The sequence below is a fragment of the Nicotiana sylvestris genome, chromosome 1 (assembly GCF_000393655.2).
Source record: "Nicotiana sylvestris chromosome 1, ASM39365v2, whole genome shotgun sequence".
NCBI lineage: Eukaryota > Viridiplantae > Streptophyta > Magnoliopsida > Solanales > Solanaceae > Nicotiana > Nicotiana sylvestris.
Window position 1 is genome coordinate 18,008,119 of NC_091057.1, and position 17,775 is coordinate 18,025,893.

The 17,775-nt window shown below is 36.3% G+C and overlaps 2 protein-coding genes across 2 annotated transcripts; one reads left to right on the forward strand and one right to left on the reverse strand.

The window, feature by feature from the left end:
• The first annotated feature begins 9,092 nt into the window (after nucleotides 1–9,092).
• LOC104214905 (armadillo repeat-containing protein LFR) lies at nucleotides 9,093–14,951 on the forward strand. The gene is made up of 8 exons (XM_009764630.2): nucleotides 9,093–9,302; nucleotides 12,202–12,371; nucleotides 12,478–12,620; nucleotides 12,746–13,002; nucleotides 13,875–13,980; nucleotides 14,057–14,195; nucleotides 14,294–14,421; nucleotides 14,504–14,951. The coding sequence occupies exons 1-8, from the start codon at nucleotides 9,116–9,118 to the stop codon at nucleotides 14,757–14,759; spliced, it is 1,386 nt and encodes a 461-aa protein (XP_009762932.1). The 5' UTR covers nucleotides 9,093–9,115; the 3' UTR covers nucleotides 14,760–14,951.
• A 1,958-nt stretch (nucleotides 14,952–16,909) lies between these two features.
• LOC104214906 (inactive protein RESTRICTED TEV MOVEMENT 1-like) lies at nucleotides 16,910–17,413 on the reverse strand. The gene has a single exon (XM_009764631.2). It carries the CDS (start codon nucleotides 17,411–17,413, stop codon nucleotides 16,910–16,912), a length of 504 nt encoding a protein of 167 aa, XP_009762933.1.
• Between the last annotated feature and the right edge of the window lie 362 nt (nucleotides 17,414–17,775).

Consider the following 17,775-nt stretch of genomic DNA (forward strand, 5'->3'; position numbering starts at 1 on the left):
GCAGCCTGAGCTCAAGCTCGGCGCAGCTGAAACGAAGAGGAAGAAACAGCTGGGATCATTTGGAGCTCGTTCGATGGAGAGGGGGGGTCGTGTGAGGGTGGTCGACGTTGGGCAGCAGGGTAGCAGCAACCGGGGGGGAACCATGGTTGCTCGCTTGTGATGGAGAAGAAGAAGATAAGGAAGGGGGGTGGATGGTTAGTCTAGGTTTAGGGTTTTGTTTTCTTTTTGTTTTGTTTGTTTTTTGTCAAATGTAAGATATGGGGTGTTGGGTATTTGGGTTATGGACCGGGTCGACCCGATTCAAAATGGACCGGGTCATGGGAAAGGTTGGATATTTTTTGGGCTTGTGGCTTGAATTTGAAGAAGAGGCCCAATTCCGTTTTTCTTTATATTTTTGCTCTCTTTTCTTCTTTTATTTTCTAAAACTAAATTCTAAAAATCCTTAAATTATTATATAGAACTAAATTAAGTTATAAAAGCGCAAATTAACTCCCAATAACAATTAACGCACAATTAAGTAATAATTAACCATAAAATTGTACGATTGGACATTAAATGCTAAAAATGCAAAAGATGCCTATTTTTGTAATTTTCAATTTTTGCAAAACAAACTTAATTACTAACAATTGTAGAATTAAATCCTACATGCAAAATGCGACATATTTTTGTATTTTTTTTATTAATTTAACAAATAAACATGCACAGACAAATACAAATAATTATCCAAAAATGTCACAAAATTCTCAAAATTGCACATCAAGGAAAATCCTTTTATTTTGAATTTTTTGGGAGTAATTCTTTCATAGGGCAAAAATTACGTGCTTACAATATATATAAAGAAGGCAAAGAAGATTGGGAAATAATCAAAGTTCAAGCCTGAAAAGTGTACTTATTGAATGAGTCAAGTGCAGAGCAAAGTTACGAGCTAAGACTAAAGAAAAACCTTATCATAGTTAGGTCAAAGACAATGTACTGAAACGGGTTATAAATAAAAACCTTGTGTTTTATTTTCTTTTTTGAAATCTGTTGTAAGGAAAATAGTTACGAAGAAGTTATAGAATTTATTTAAAAATTCATGATTGATCTAAAACATTCATGGAGTTAAAAGCATTTTACAAAATAAAAGTGCAAATTATTGAATAAGTCTTTAAATATAAAGGTAAGACAGAAGTTCAAAAAATATCTACGAAAACTTCTTAACATTGAAAAGTTTAGACCAAGTATGAACTTAGTCATAAACTAAAGAAGTTACTTATACAAAATGGCCCGAAAAAGTTCTGGGGACTTGATGTTATCAACAAACCCTCAAATAGGACCAAGGGTTGTAACCACATTCCACCAAAAGAAAAAAAAAGGAGTCACATATCATTAACTTGTCACTGAGGAGTTGAAGAAGGAACCAAAACGGGGTCATCAACTGCAGCAGGCTCAACTTGACTTGAAGGAATTGGAACACTCACCTTACCCATATCATCTTCAACATTTCCAGAAGTTTCAGTCACAGGAGAAGAAAAGTCTTGGCTCTGTTGAGTCTTTTCAATAGTTTCTCTTATTTTGGCTAACTCAGCTTCCAAGTTAAAATTCTCCTGGCTAACTTCCATAAGGGTATCATGGTGAGTATTTAAAAAATCCCAACTCACTTCAATTGCATTTTATCTTCAAGAATCTCGTAATCTCTCTCCAGTCAACAATTTTACTTTTAAGCTTTTCATTCTCAACCAAGTCAAAATCCTAAGAAGTTTGAAGAGAAGCATGTGAACTTTCTAAGGAACGAACATTATCAGAAGTTTCCCGGAGGTCTTCTTGAATTTGAGTCAGAGTTTGCACGAGTTCACCAGCTTACGCTTCTTTCTCACTTAAGAGAGCCGTTAACTCTCTGATTTCTTCACTAGCCTTGGAAAGTTGCTCGGAAAAAAAAGTTTCGAGAAGATTATTATCCTTACCAGCTTGATTTGAGGAAGCTTTATCTCCGCCAACTCTGAAGTTAAAACCCTAACCTGTTGCTCTAAGGTACATTTGCTCTCTTTTAATATTTCTATGTCGATTTGAAGACTTTCATATTGTTCCTTCCAATTGTCCACTTCCACTTGGTAGTCTTGCATTAATTGCTCTGGGAAACCCTCTTCATCATCTTTGTGCCAATTAAATTGATCTAAAAAAAAAGAAAGAAAAAGTGAGAACCCTGAAAGTAGAAAAAGGGTGAAGTAAAATTTGAAAAAGGATACCTTTAAAGAAGATTACACTATATCATTCATCAAGGTCAAGGAACTGTGGATCTCAAGCTTAGCTTTTTCAACTGGGCCAATCAAAGGTTTCAACCATACATCAGCTCATCCTGATTTCCTCAAAAGATCACCCTCGGCAGGAACTTCGATGATAACTTGCTTCATAGCTTCACCTCCACTTGAGGAACCAACCTCAGTGTGATGGATAGTTGAAGGAGGAATTGTAGAAGGAGGAACTGTAGAAAAAGTAAAAACAGCTTGGGGAGTCAAAACAACTTGGGGAGGAGCAGTAACGGTAACAATCACGACTGGAAAATGGGGTATCACAGGAACGGTTATAGAAAAAGAAGCAAGGGGTGCTTCATCAGAAATTGGCCCTAAACTTTCATTACCAAACCTGCGGGCAAAAAGCTGTTCAGCAGAATCATGAACAGTAGCGGGATTATCGTCATCAGAAATCACCAACGAGGCTTCAACAGGCTCGGTGGGAGGAATAGAGTGAGGGGAGATGCTTCATCATCTGAAATAATTCTTCTTCTAGCTCGTGGCCTTTTTATCGAAGAACCCCCATCTTGTTCTTCTTCCTCCTCAGAGTCTTGTTCAATAGTAGCTTTCCTCTTCGATGAAGAACCCAAAATTATCTCTTGGGCCATTTTTAAAGAAATTCTGAAAGTCACGACGGCCTCAGCACTTATGCCTCGAATGGGAAATTCTGACAAAAAGAAGGATCAAAATAATTTCTGAAGGAAGTAATAAGTAAATCTATGAAAACAAACTCTTACCGTGAGTTTTTACTTTCCAACCAAATCGATGAGAAAGCTTTTTCTAAGACCTACCATCCATTGGAGCAATATTTAATAGCTTTCTTACCCAACCACAGAAGTTGGGAATTTCATCAACAACCCCCATGGTTGCTGAAAAAGAAGGAAATTAAAAGATGATCACCAAAATTGAGAAAAAGGTACAGGAAACTTATTAATGAAAACTCACAGGCAAAATTCCACTTCTCAGGGAAGGGAACATTTCCATCACTCACTAAACCAACAGTGGGGTAGCAACAAACCTGGCATACCAGCCACAGTCTCTATTGTCTTCAGGACTGACCAGAACTCTTTTGCTCCTTGCCACTAGAGTAAAGACTCCTTGGCGAAAGAGTTTAGGAGAATAGAGATGGATTAAATGAAAAAATGTAAAAGGTATACCAGCCATGTTGGCCAAATGCCTCAAACAAGCAACAACCCTCCACACAATAAGGCCGATTTGTCCTAAACGGACATAAAAAAGCTACAGAATTCGAGGATAATAGGGTAAATAGCAGGTTTGAAACCTAACGTGAAAGGGTATGTATAAATGAAAGAAAACCCAGTTAAATAGGAGGTGATTCTTTGGTTCGCATTGGGGATTATAAAAGGGAAGTCATGGCTCCAATGGAAATCTCTACGAACTATTGAAATTAGACCTTCAGTGATTTGAGTCGGGTAGATATCAGCACGATATAATGAAGACAGTTGATTTCTAATGGATTCTCTATTATTGTAGAAAGATAGTTCCGCAGGAACAATTTCATCTACTAAAGGTTCACGAAGAGGTTCAGTGGGTTCTTTAGTCCTAGATGAATATCTTTGAGAAAGTGAACCTCTAGTTCTGGAAGGAGGAGTAGAACTCGATGAAGGAATAGAGGGGTCTCGTGATGAAGAAGACCCTAAACTTCGAAGCATTCCTCCTCTTCTACTTCTAATAGGAGCAAGAGAAAGGTTGTCAACAATGGGGACTCTCCGAGGGTTGGGGTTTGCAGAAGACATAGTAGTACGAGGAAGAAGAAAATTAGAATTGAATATTCTAAACTTTTGTGAAAAGGACAAAGGTAAAAAGTTATATTTATAGTCAGAAGCAACCGTCAAAGGAAAAGGTGCAATGATGGAAATATCATAATGAGAGGTGCTGAAAGGTTGCAAAGCCAACCAGGAGACGCCACATGTCATGGACATTAAATGGAAGAGACAGTTGAAGCATCAGTTCCAAGGAAAAATTAAATGGCGGCAAATATCCCCACTTTAATGAGGTCCACTTCCCAAATATTCTATTGATGAATAAATGGCAAGTGAGGGTACTATCTGTATTGGGAAAAATTAAGTTTATATATGAAATTCATTATAAGATGATACGTCATGATACGTGGACCAGTTAAAGAAGGATAGGTGATGAAGAATAATCAAAGAGACCCGAGCTTCAACAGGCACGAGCGAGCGTTCAGATAAAAAGCAAGGAGGATAGGTGCTCGAACCTCTTTATGATGGAAGGGAATGAATCTGATAGTAAATAAGGTATAGATACGTACTATTGGGCATTAAATACAGAAAATGTTAAGGATTCTATATTGAATCAAATATGATTGATGATTGTAACATTACATTAAATGTCATTAAATGCCATTAATTGACAATAATGGTTCGATTATGGTAGAAGCGAAACGTGTTACCTAGAAATAGCTATAAAAGGAGAAGACTAATCATTTGTAAGGACACGAAATACTATTGGAATATACTGATTACTTTGCTTTCTTATGTTCATCTTACTATTATTAAACTCAATTTCTTTTACTTATTCTATATTTGATTATCAGTAACCCGAGTTCTTCTAAAATAAAGCTTTGACCGAAATTCCTATTTTTGGTAAACATATACGACTCCAAAAATGATTGAGTGTGCCCTCTATCATTTCTCGCTGGATGGAAATGATTAACAAAGAAAGAATGAGTACGAATTAGAGGATCAAAGCATCAAAATTTCCCATGCTTTAACTCTGGATGGATAGAGTAATTCGATATTTTAGTAGCAGAAAAAGATAGCAAATTATCGGATAAAATAGTCTAGATACATTCAAACTAATTCGAACACTATAATTACGAAAAAGAATACATTCCTACTATTAATAAGGGGAAGTTGAGGAGCTTGGGATCGTCAGGGTTATTTTGGTAAAATTGCAATTACTTTGTGCTTTAACTATGTTGCACTTAGAGGTACAGTGTGTGTACCTTTTCTCATATGGCCCCACCTGAACTTCCTTTTTGATATGCATTTGTCACGGATGACTCTAACATAGGCTCCACTAGCAGCCTTTAATGTTATATCAAAATAGTCCTTGTTGTATTGAGCTTGTATTGGGGGTTGGTTTTTTTGGTCCTTCATATGTCACCCTTAATAGATATAGTCCTTTAAAAAATAGCTGAATTCGGTCCTTGAGCCCTAAAACTAACAGAATTTTCAAAACTTGTTGTTAACTTTAACAAGCCACGTGTACCTCACATGGATTTGGATGACCCGATGAAAAACTGAAGAAGGAAGACAACTTTTATTTGCTCACATTTACTTGTTCTTCATTGGCCATTAGAATTTTCAGTTGAGTTTACATCAACCACTGAAATTTAGAAATTTAGGAATATATCTAGCAAGAAGAACCCCTCTTATGACCAAAAAATAAAATAAAATCATATCCAATTAACAAGAAAGCAAGAGTTACGGAGAAAAAAGGAAGAACAAAAAGAAAAATGTAGGAATAGTTGAAGAAAAGAACAATAAATTTACATCTGGATAATATTTTTAAGTTAATAATGTGAATTAGTGCACTAGCTTCTCTATGTAATCATTACAAAACATAAAGAAAAACTAACCAGAAAGGAATCTAATGATAATTTTAAATTTAACCATTACCAACTTCCTCTTACGGTCTTATTCCTCCCGTGACCCAACCCACAAAGCGCCATAGCCAATATATCAATATTTCTGAAGAATTTCAAAAAGAGAAGGGCAAAAGTTTTGATAATGACAATCTTTCTAAACTATCGAAGAATCTTGATATGGAACCGCAACTGAAGAAGAAGAAAAACTATGAAAATGCCCTCAAAATAAAAATAATCACAAATTCATAATACTTAAAGCCACTTCCTCATAAAGAGTGATAGTCACGTCTCAATGAACATGTACAAAGTTTGGGATACTAACCTCAAATTGTAACTTTTTGCACATCAATGATCAATGATGACTGTTTAATTTTTTTTTTTAAAAAGCCACTACCTCTTACACCTCAAGGCACAAGAAAGATTCTTGAATTAAGCAATCGTGTTGCTGATGAACTCTAGCAGTACTACTTCGAAAAACCAATATCTCCGTGACACCTTCTTGTTTAGATTCTTAATTTAAAATAGATTGTCACTAAACTTCTGCCTACATGCATGCAAAAATTTTAAGAAATTTCAATAATATTCCATCACTTAAGTTGTCTGAGATCCTTTTAAAACATTACCAAAAGTTGGTGTTACTGTTAACAATCGACAGAGAAATAATTAAATCAAGATATATACACAAATTGTTCACATAGCTATTGAGCCTGGGCTATGCCCGGGCATAACTTCACTAGTATGTTATGTAATGATGTTTCAACTTGAAAATTGGTATTTGTGGTGAATTCAAAACTTTTAATTTGAACTTGAATTTTTTTTGGCAGAATAGCCTAAATGACACCTGTACTTGTGCCATTTTGTCCTCCCGGTCCTTGTATTCAATAAAGTTTCATCTAGACACCTGAACTCAGTTAAAACATGTATTTTAAACTCCTTCGGCATTACGTGTTGGTCACTCGCCTGACATGGAGGAAATATGATGTCCACATCAGATAAATCAATGCCACATCTTTATTTATTTAAAAATTAATTTTTAATAATATTTCAAATCCATCATCATCTTCCTATGCTGCCGGCGATCCTTATCACCGTGAAACAACCGGAAAATCGGAGTCGCCTCCACCGTTTTGCTCTCTTTCCTCCTTTCTGAGCACAATCTTAAACCCCAATTCTTATACATAAAATTCTTCAATTTTTTTTAAAAAAAGAAATTTATCTTGCAACAACGACTAGCGTACCATCGACAAAAAACAAAGGACTTAGAATTTACAGAGACACAAGTGTAATCTTGATTTACAGAGACATAAAAAGGGGAAAAACCAACAAATAACGTACCATCGCCGGAAGTATTACACTGTCGACCACCACAAAGCAAAATCAGATCGCTGGAAATTAATTACTAGCGGACTCCACCACCTATTTCTCCACTCACCAAACTCCTTCGGAAAACCATGACCACAATGGACTGATGAACACGAAAATTACTTGGCCATAACTTCTTGATATCTTTAAAAACTTTAACCCGATTAATAGATCTATTTATTTAAATTCCCTAAAAGAAAATTCTTCTCTCTTTTATACTATTAATTTTGTTGCTATATTATTTGGCAACCACCCGTTTATTTTGCTGTAAACAGGAAAGAGGGGGGGGGAGAAGAAGATGGGGAGAAACAGGGGGAATAAGGACGAAGGGTGGGGAAACGCGTAGAGTACTTGGGTTGGGTTGGAAAATTAATTTACTCTTTTTCTTTTTTATGGTTATTCTTTAATATTTTTAATATTTTAAAATCAAATAAATATACCCACTCTCATTTTTAGAGCATGTAATCACTCGTTTTTCTAACTTAGCAAAATGAATGACACATAAGCTTAGTCAACGGTCAGAGAGATTTAAAATATATGTTTTGACTGAGTTCAGGTGTCTGGATGAAACTTCATTGAATACAGGGACCCGAATGACAAAGTGACACAAGTATAGGTGCCATTTAGGCTATTATGCTTCTTTTTTTCAAGTAAAAATTATTAGTTAGAAGGTGTATTTCATGTGATGTTTTTCAAATCTTCAACTTCTACTCATAATTGTTTGACTTTCACAAGCTTTTTTCCTAGAAAAACTATAACTCTCCAAGCATCTAACTTCTACAAACTTTTTTCCAAAGGATCTTTACAAAATACCAGCAGATTCACTATTTACTTTTTAAAGTTAGTATATATAAATTATATATTTATTATACACAATTTTATATATATTATATACTTTTAATTTAAATGGTTAGGGGACGCCTATTTAGGTTCAAATTTTGAAGAATTAACTTAAATAACTACTTACCCATGCGTTTAAACTTAAAATAGCTGACAGATGATATAATATATGTATAATTGATGTATAATATGTGTATTCGTATATAATTTATGTATACGGGCTAGAAAAATAAACAGTGAGTTCGACCAGCTATTTGGGTAAAGATTCCTTAATTTTTCTTTTTCTTTCTAAACTTCAACTACACCTTCGTCTACACGGCCCAATAATACTACAATTATTTTAGTTGACGAGGGTTTGAAATTGTTAAAATAGCACGGGCTAGCCAATTTTCGGACTGGTCATTCAAAAATAGCCAGCGTTTGTAAAGTCATTGAAAAATAGCCACTATTTTGCCGCAACAAGGACCGATCCAACATAATATACTGGAGATTGGTGCACCTGTGTATGAACTTCCAGCATATCATGCTGGAACTCCAACAGGCGGAAAGTTCCATCATAATATACTGGAGATTGGAGCACCTACGTATGAACTTCCAACATATTATACTAGACCGATATATTATACTGGAACTCCAGTATAATATACTGGAGTTCTAATATACTTATGCTGGAACTCCATTATAATATACTAGAGTTCCAGTATACTTATGCTGGAATTCTAGTATATTATGCTGGAGTATTTTCCGGATTTTGAACAGTGTTTTTGTTCAAATTTATCTTTACATGAAAAGTGGCTAAATTTCAATTACTTTTGAACGAACATTTGTAAATCTGGCTATTTTTGAATTTCTCCCTTTGAGATTGGCCCATATCCTATGCTTAAGTCCATGGGCTATAACTTGGGCCAAATAAAATGCTAAGCCCATAGTTCTGCAAGATCCGAAACCCGACCTCCTCGCACCAAGTTCTTTGACTTTTCACAGTGGAAAAACATAGGAGAAAAAGAGAATGCAGAAAAGAGAGCAAGCGAAGCTAAGCGGATCAACGGGTGGCTCCGCCGCACCGCCGGCGAAAAGGGGGCGGCCATTGGGAAGCGTAAACAGCAACGCAGCCGCAGCAGCAGCTGCAGCAGCTGACTCAGCAGCTCCTTCAACTCTCCTCGGCCCGTCCCTGCAAGTTCACTCTGCCTTCGCTGGTTAGTTCCAAATATCTTTGAATACATTGACTCATGAATTTATTGGTGTAAAAAGTTGTAAAAGGAAGCATCTTTGTGCTTTTTCATGTTTAATTTTTATTGGATACTATAAAATTTTGAGCTTTCTTGTTGTGAGTTGTACATCATATCAGCCTTTATCCGCTGGTTATGTTCCAATTTTAGGTCATGACTAGGAGGTTGAGAATTAGAGAGCAAAATAGACATGTGAAACTTAGGGATTTGAAATATATAATGGTTAGAGGTGTGACTTTATTTGATAGGAATGTGTCTGTAAGGAAAGATCAAGGTGTTGTACCTGTAAAGAATATGGATCAAGATATGAGGATACCAAAGACCATATAAGGAGCAACAACCCATTCGCGCAACCAATTCAGGACACTCTAAATTCTAATAACCCCACACTCTTATGACTTGACATTTTGAGCGTGGACAGTATAACATGGAAGTCCAACAATACACTTGAGTAAATGGAGCAAAACTTGAAGCTAAAGAGAATTTCATTCCACTTGATAATTAACAATCTGGAACTTTCAACCTATATATGTAAAGCAATGTGAAAAAAGCCTGGTAACCGCCTCAGACCTATGTGATGATAAGAAGATATTATAGTCTTGGTTTGTTGTGTTTGAACAGAAAGGAATCCCAGATGCTTTGATGGGATATCAACTCCTCCTATGGTTCTTAAGGCTAGATGTCTCTTAGGGGTCGTTTGGTACATGGGATAAGGATAATCCCGGGATAAAGTTTAGGATTAACTTTATCCTATGTTTGGTTTGGGGTATTAGTTAATTCGAGGATAACTTTTACCCCAAAATGGTGGGATTAGTTATCCCATATAGAAGGTGGGATAACTAATCCCATGGGATATCCCACCATTATACCAAACAACCCTTATGGTTGTATAGTTGGCACAACTTAGATCCTGCATATTGCCATATTAACTTCTTTAGTTTTGTGATTTTGTTAGCTCCTAGCTCTTGCTTAGCTTTTTTCTGCTCATAGCTGATTCCTTTGCTATGTACTCTCTTTTTTGTACTTTTTGCATCTTCTGGATGCCATCTATAAGATTCCCTTTACTTCAACAACCACCCAGTAGGATCCCATAAGTAGGGTCTGGGGAGGGTAGAGTGTACGCAGACCTTACCCCTATTCCGGAGGGATAGAGAGGCTGTTTTCGGGAGACCCTCGGCTCATAGACAATAGATCCGTAATAACAACAGAAACCTGAAAAATAGAATTAGCATCGTAAAAGACAATAAATAAATAGAAAGGCCAAAATGTGAAACACAACAAAAACCGCTAGCAGTCCTAGACAAAACACTATCAGACTAGCCAGCACAACGAGGAAAAATGCTTGACTACCCCCTAACCTACAACCCTAACCTACAACCCCTAACCTAAAATTCCCCTTACTTCATAAAATAAAAAGATATTGTAGTCTTAGTTGAAAAATTAGTTTGATAAAGAAACCATCACATCAGTTTGAAATTTGAATGGTTCAATGACATTTGAATTCTTGAAAGTGATTTAAATTGAATAATGTCAAATATTTTGGGATGTCCCAAAACTATAAGAGTGCATGTAAATTGGGATGGAAGGAGTAATAATTGGTAATTCATCTTTTCATTTGAAGATAATGTTGCTATTGACACAATTCCTATTGGATCATTGCAGTTTTAGTTTCGGCTGATGGGCTGAATAAGTTCTTTTTCTTTCTTTTTTTCCCAAAGGTCCAAAGAAGCCATTACAGTACATGATCAACGACAAATTCTTTGAAGCCATATGTTACGAGACATAATGATCTTCTTGTTTGGGATGTGATCTAGATAGCCCCAAGTAGAGTGAGATACAAAGATTCTCATTATGTCTCCAACATTTTTTACCCCTCTTTACTTACTTCAGTTTTACAAATTTATAGTGTCACCTAGGGACAAAGGTAAAAACTCACTCTTAATTGAGGTTTTGAAACTTGGGAATTATTTTTCTTTTGTTTGCTTTGCCCCTTTAATATTCGTTCTCCGAAATAAAAAGTTTCTTTTACTTTGTGTTTTTATTTACAAAAGAAAATAGGGTATTAATAAGGTTTCGTAAAATTGAAGACATGGAGAGTCCAAATTCCCACGACCAGTCTATTTAAGCCGAAGATGGAATGCAAATCGTTCTACTTGTAAGAGGGAATGCTATATGTTAAAATGTTTGACCATCTCATCTAAAAGTTTAAACTGTTAGAGAGAGCATACTTTTATTTAATTAAGTATGTATCAACACACCCTCTCTTTTTTTTTCATGGGCCAAAACATGTGGAAATTCTTTTTGATAATAGGTGTCAGTGAGACTCGAACCCAGGACCTCTGGCTGCTTTAATATCATGTTAAAATGTGTGGCCATCTTATCTAAAAGCTTAAGTTGTTAGAGAGAACATACATTGATTTACTTAATTATTTTTGGACACTATAAATCTTGAAGCACATGATTCGACTGCATTGACTACTTACTCATGTATATTCGATTATGGGAGTTGAATAGAGTGACATCGTGTACTTGATCTATGATTGTATGATCAGCAAACTAGGTCTAGAACTAAATGAAAGAGTAATGTGTAGGATTTGCATGTTAAAGCAGGAAGGTATTTGCTTTTCCCATGGTCAACCCAAGCCAAGTGAACCAGATTGTTTTTTATCTCAACTAACTATAAAGCTAAAATTCCTTCAAGATTTATGTAAGAGGATGTTTGTACTGAAAAATTGACTTACGTGTTAAATTTGAGAAAAAATTAGAGGCATTTATTCTGATAAGGCTGTGGAAATAGGATGATGCCAGCCCATTATCTTGCATGCTTGTTATTTATTTATCTTAAAGTTTTGTTTTACTTTACCAGAACAGAATAATAAAAGGATTGTTCTAGCTCTTCAAAGTGGATTAAAGGGTGAGCTGACATGGGCACTAAATACGCTCACTTTGCTATCATTCAAGGAGAAAGATGACATCCGTAAGGATGCAACTCCTCTTGCCAAAATTCCTGGATTGCTTGATGCTCTACTTCAAGTTGTATGTTTCTTGATATCTACCACATAACATGTGATTCCTGTGTAACTTCTATTTGTTCTTTACTTTTTTTGTGTGTGAACGATAATGTCAATATTCTGTTAAACAGATAGATGATTGGCGTGATATAGCGTTGCCAAGGGTACTTGTAAAGGCACCTCGTGTGCGGCTTTTGGGTGCACATTCAGCTGTTACTGGATTTGGAATTGGATATGAAGCATTGAACTCGAATGAATCTGTACCTAATCCTAGGTAACTCAGGATGGTTTCAATCTCCCGGTCTCTTCTTTTATAAGCTTTTATTACTTTAATATTTTTTACGTTCTTTATTTCCAGTGCATGAGATCTCTGTAACTGTTTGTAATCCCTGATGACAGCACTGGTTCTGGAGCTGCCAACAGAGATTCATCTGTTCAGAAGAGTAATACCAAGTCTCGCCCTGCGGGTTGGTGGTTTGAGGAAGATGGCTTATTTAATTTGGATGAGGAGGGGCGATCTGAAAAGCAGCAGTGCGCCGTTGCTGCTTCAAACATTCTCCGCAACTTCTCTTTTATGCCAGATAATGAAGTCATCATGGGCCAGCATAGACATTGCTTAGAAACTCTATTCCAATGTCTGGCAGATTATGTTACAGGTGTGAAGGAAACTCTGCTTGATATTTATGTTCTCTATGTTGTGCTTACAAGCTTGACATCTGTGCAATGGCACATTTCTATTACGGAAACTTATAATGTTTGACATATGTGGTATCTGCCTATCTGGTGCTCTTTTTCTTAAGTTGTCTTCATGGTTATAATTTAGCTGGATTTTGAAATTGTCTTTCTTTGACGAGTTGATGTCTCCAATTGACCTGCTACCCCAATGAATATTCTGGGTTTAATTTCTCCCATTGAAGTGGAAATATTTTATTGTTATAATTGAAGTGGAAATTATGTCTTGTATCTCCATTGAAAACCTATCCAAACCTTTCAAACATATTCCAGTCCGCTATATAGCTTTTGTACTTGTTAGTCAGTCTCTCTCTCTCTCTCTCTCTCTCTCTCTCTCTCTCTCTCTCTCTCTTTCACTCTCTCTCTCATATCAACCTATTGGATGTACTCATGCAGTTCGAGTTGACACCTTCGATGTAAAACTTGAATATAATGTTGCTCTACTAGCTTGGTGAAGTCTAACGAAATGGCTTGGAATCCATTAGAAGACTCATTCCATTGTGTAACACATTGACTTTAGTATACCTGCCCGGCTATTTTTATTATTCCTAGTCTCCGATGATGTCTTGACTTATTCTATAATTCGATAGACTTTACATTCATCCTGCATCCCAACCTGCCCTATAAAAGAACCCCTTAAAAAAAGAAGACGATCAAATTAGATACGTCCTACTCTGCACAAAGAAGAATTTGTTAAAATGCAGTTCTCTTAATCTGAATGTTAAGTGTTTTCTGTAATTTTCTTTTGAGCACGCTTCTTGTGCTTTTTGTCATCTTTGGATTCTTATGTTAACAGAGGATGAAGAACTTGTCACAAATGCCCTCGAGACGATAGTGAATATAGGTCCATTGATAGATCTCCGAATCTTCAGTTCCTCGAAACCTTCTTTTATCAAAATGACGTAAGTGTGTGACTTTGTAGTTTTTGTTTCGCTTATTGTAAGTCAAATTGAATTGAGTTTCTCGATCTTTATCCAGGGAGAAACGTGCTGTCCAGGCTGTCATGGGAGTGTTGGGATCTGCTGTCAAGGCCTGGCATTGTGCTGCTGCTGAATTAATTGGTCGTATTATAATAAATCCTGATAATGAACCTTTCCTACTTCCTTCTGCTTCGCAGGTTGATATCCTTCCTTTTCGACAGCCCTTATTCTAGAGATCCTATATGTACTATGTGAATATTCAAAAAACCCATTGACCTTAATTTGTGCGTCGCAGATATATAAACGTTTAGTTGATATCATGAGCCAACCAGCTACTGATGCTCAAGCAGCTGCAATTGGTGCATTATATAACCTTGCCGAAATAAATATGGACTGCCGTTTGAAGCTGGCTAGTGAACGATGGTAAGACAGGCTAACTGACCTAGTCATAATATTTTTATTAACTTTTATATCTGAATGACTTATCCACTAAATTGAACTTCAGGGCTATTGATAGACTGTTGAAAGTGATTAAGATGCCACATCCAGTACCAGAAGTGTGCAGGAAAGCAGCAACTATTTTAGAAAACCTTGTATCAGAGCCACAGAACAAGCCTCTTCTACTAGTGTATGAAAATGCATTTGCGGAGATGCTTTTTGGTGACCCAAGATACTCGGACATATTTTCCAGAATACTATACGAACTAACATCACGGCCAAGCAACAAAGTGGCATCAGCTCGAGGGATCTGGGGCATGTAATGTCGTAACACACAAGGTACCATATTTGATGATATTTCAGCTGACATATGTTGTTGTACATACATTTAAATGTGATTAGTTGAGCAAGCTTTTGGACATTAAAAGTACTGGTTACTTGTATTGTAATAGTAAACATTAATTCACCTCAAAAATGCAAAATATATGTTACTATAGGCTTACCAATTCTGTCCTTGATTTATTGAAGCTATTAGAACCTTGCATTACTGTTGCTTGTAAACATAAAAATATTCTTGCAGTACTGTTCTTTCTCCATAGCAGATATCTAAAGATAATGGATTTCTTTCGCTTGGTGCTTCGAATTTTCTGGTAAGATTTTTAACCCTTCAACCAAGGGCATAACTGCTGAGCTATTTGAACAATGAATTCAAACATTATGATATTAATTCAAGTATCTCTGATTGAATCTAAACAACAGGGACAAAATCTACCATTTAACATAAGTCCCATCAGAGTTTCGAATATCATTCCATTAATGTCAAATCAATATCCATATAATTGTTCTCTTCAAACTCCAAGTTTGCATAACAAATCACACTACTTGTACCATGGAGTGGTAGGATGGTTGTGATCTCTCACTTTTGAAGTGAGTTCTTGGGTTCGTGTCATGGGAATAAAGAACTTCTTGGTGAGATCGTTTTTACCCTCTTATTGGGTTTACCTGATGTGAATCTCATTAGTTGGTCAGTAAAGAAAAGGGTAGTCAGGTGCACTAAGCTCCCGCTATGTGCGGGGTTCGGGGAAGGGACAGACCACAAGGGTTTACTATACGCAACCTTACCCTACATTTTTGCAAAAGGTTGTTTCCACAACTTGAACCCGAGACCCCCGGGTCACATGGCAGCAACTTTACCAATTATGCCAAGACTCCCCTTCAGTGAATTTCTAAAAGCACACACCTCTATTGAAACGCTTCAAACACCAAGTTTGCAACTTTGCATGATATTACGTTACCACATCGGTAAAACACAAGAGGGATACTGGGTATATATGTTAACAAACCTTAAACCCTTGTGACGCGTTTAAAACTGTGCGGGCCTAGACCTAAACCGGACAATATCCCTAGTGGGGTGGTCGGTTACATATGGTATCAGAGTTACTCTTGTGTCAGCCTTGTCGATGGTGGGTCAAAGATCAACTGAGTTTAGGCAAATTACGATTAGGCGGGACTTTAGACAGAGTCTCCCATCAATGGTGGGTCAAAGATCAACTGAGTTTAGGCAAATTACGATTAGGCGGGACTTTAGACAGAGTCTCCCATCGGCAAAACACAAGAATGATGTTGGTTATATAAGTTAACAAACCTTAGACCCTACTGGCGCGTTTTAAAGCCGTGCGGGTTTAAGCCCAAATCAAACAATATCACTAGCAAGCCGTTACAGATGGTATTAGAGTCACGTTTGTTTCAGCCTTGCTGATTGTGGGTCCTCGCTAAGTCCATAAGAGGGGTGTATGTAACACAAGAAGGATGTTGGGTATATAAGTTAACAAACCTTAGACCCTACTATCGCGATTTAAAGCCGTACGGGTTTAAGCCCAAAGCGAACAATATTACTAGCAAGCTGTTACAAATAGTATTAAAGTCACTTTTGTTTCAGCCTTGCCGATTGTGGGTCCTCGCTGAGTCCATAAGAGGGGTGTATGTAACACCCCAAATTTTAGACAAAGTCCCACATCAGCAAAACACAAGATATTAGGTATATAAGTTAACAGACCCCAGTGTCACATTTTAAAACTTTGCAGGTTTAAGCCCAAAGCAGACAACATCATTAGAGTAGGGTAAAGGAACAAGGATCGGTACAAAATTATTAAGTAAACTGCATATATTTCTCATTGAAATTTGAGAAGTGCATATTCGAAATAGAGGCAGATATTTATAATACCAAGATCATTTGGAAATTTGTAAAAGATAGTTGAATTAAATTTCTACAACTACTACTATTACTAATACTTGCAAATTTCTTCTTCTTCTTCTTCTTTTTACCGAAGGATTTTTAAAATGGATTATGGAGATTGTGATTGTCGTCGTCTTTCTTCTCCTTCTTCTTCTTTACTGAAGGATCTTTAAAATGGATCATGGAGGTTGTGATTGTCTTAACATAGACCCAAATACCATATCGGCAATTTTTCTACTACCATTTCTTCTTCTCCCTTAACTGAAGGATATTAAAAATGTTGATGGTCTTCACATAGACCCCAATACTCTCAATACCATAACGGCATTTGCTGCCATGAAATCCACCAATAGAACGACCATTTCCTATCTGATAGTTGAAGTGATAAATATTGCCAGCAGCTGAAGCTTTTCCAATTGGTCCATAGGAACCCTTATTGGTGCCAAATGATATTGAGCTCAAAAAACTATCTCCATTCATTGTTAATTGAACTGAACCACTTATACTAGTAAGAAACTCAGAGGGATAATCCAGGTCAACTGAATTGAAGTTTTCACATAAATTATCAACACCATGTCTCTTTGACAAAACTAGTTTCCCATTCTCAAAGAAAAGGAATTGCAGTGCAACAACTTTGTCATCATAGTGAGAAACAAAAATTTGGGCTACTTCTACTCCTCCCTTTTCTTCCCAAAGGGATCCATCTTGTTTGCCAGCTGGACTAACTTTGACCATATACATAGTTTTTTTGATTCTGATCAATTGAGAGTAATTGAAATATCAAGTTATATAATGAGGTTTTCAACTTATAACAAGTTTTTGAGTCGTATATATACTAGTTTTGGAACAGTTTCAGCTAGCCTCACACATTGGTATTCGTATATTAAATCTTGAAATAGGAATCTGACGCTTAGGTTCTCTCTCTCAATTTAATTTTGGTTGTTACTGAATTTCAGTTTCCAATATAATGTTGATTTAATATTGTTTCTTTTGGTAAATCAAAATGTATTCCTATTGATTTAATGAAAACATTATCTAGTCCAAGATATGAGGAAGCTTGAGCAGAAATTTAAGGCTAATGTTTTAAAGTGTTTTATTTTATT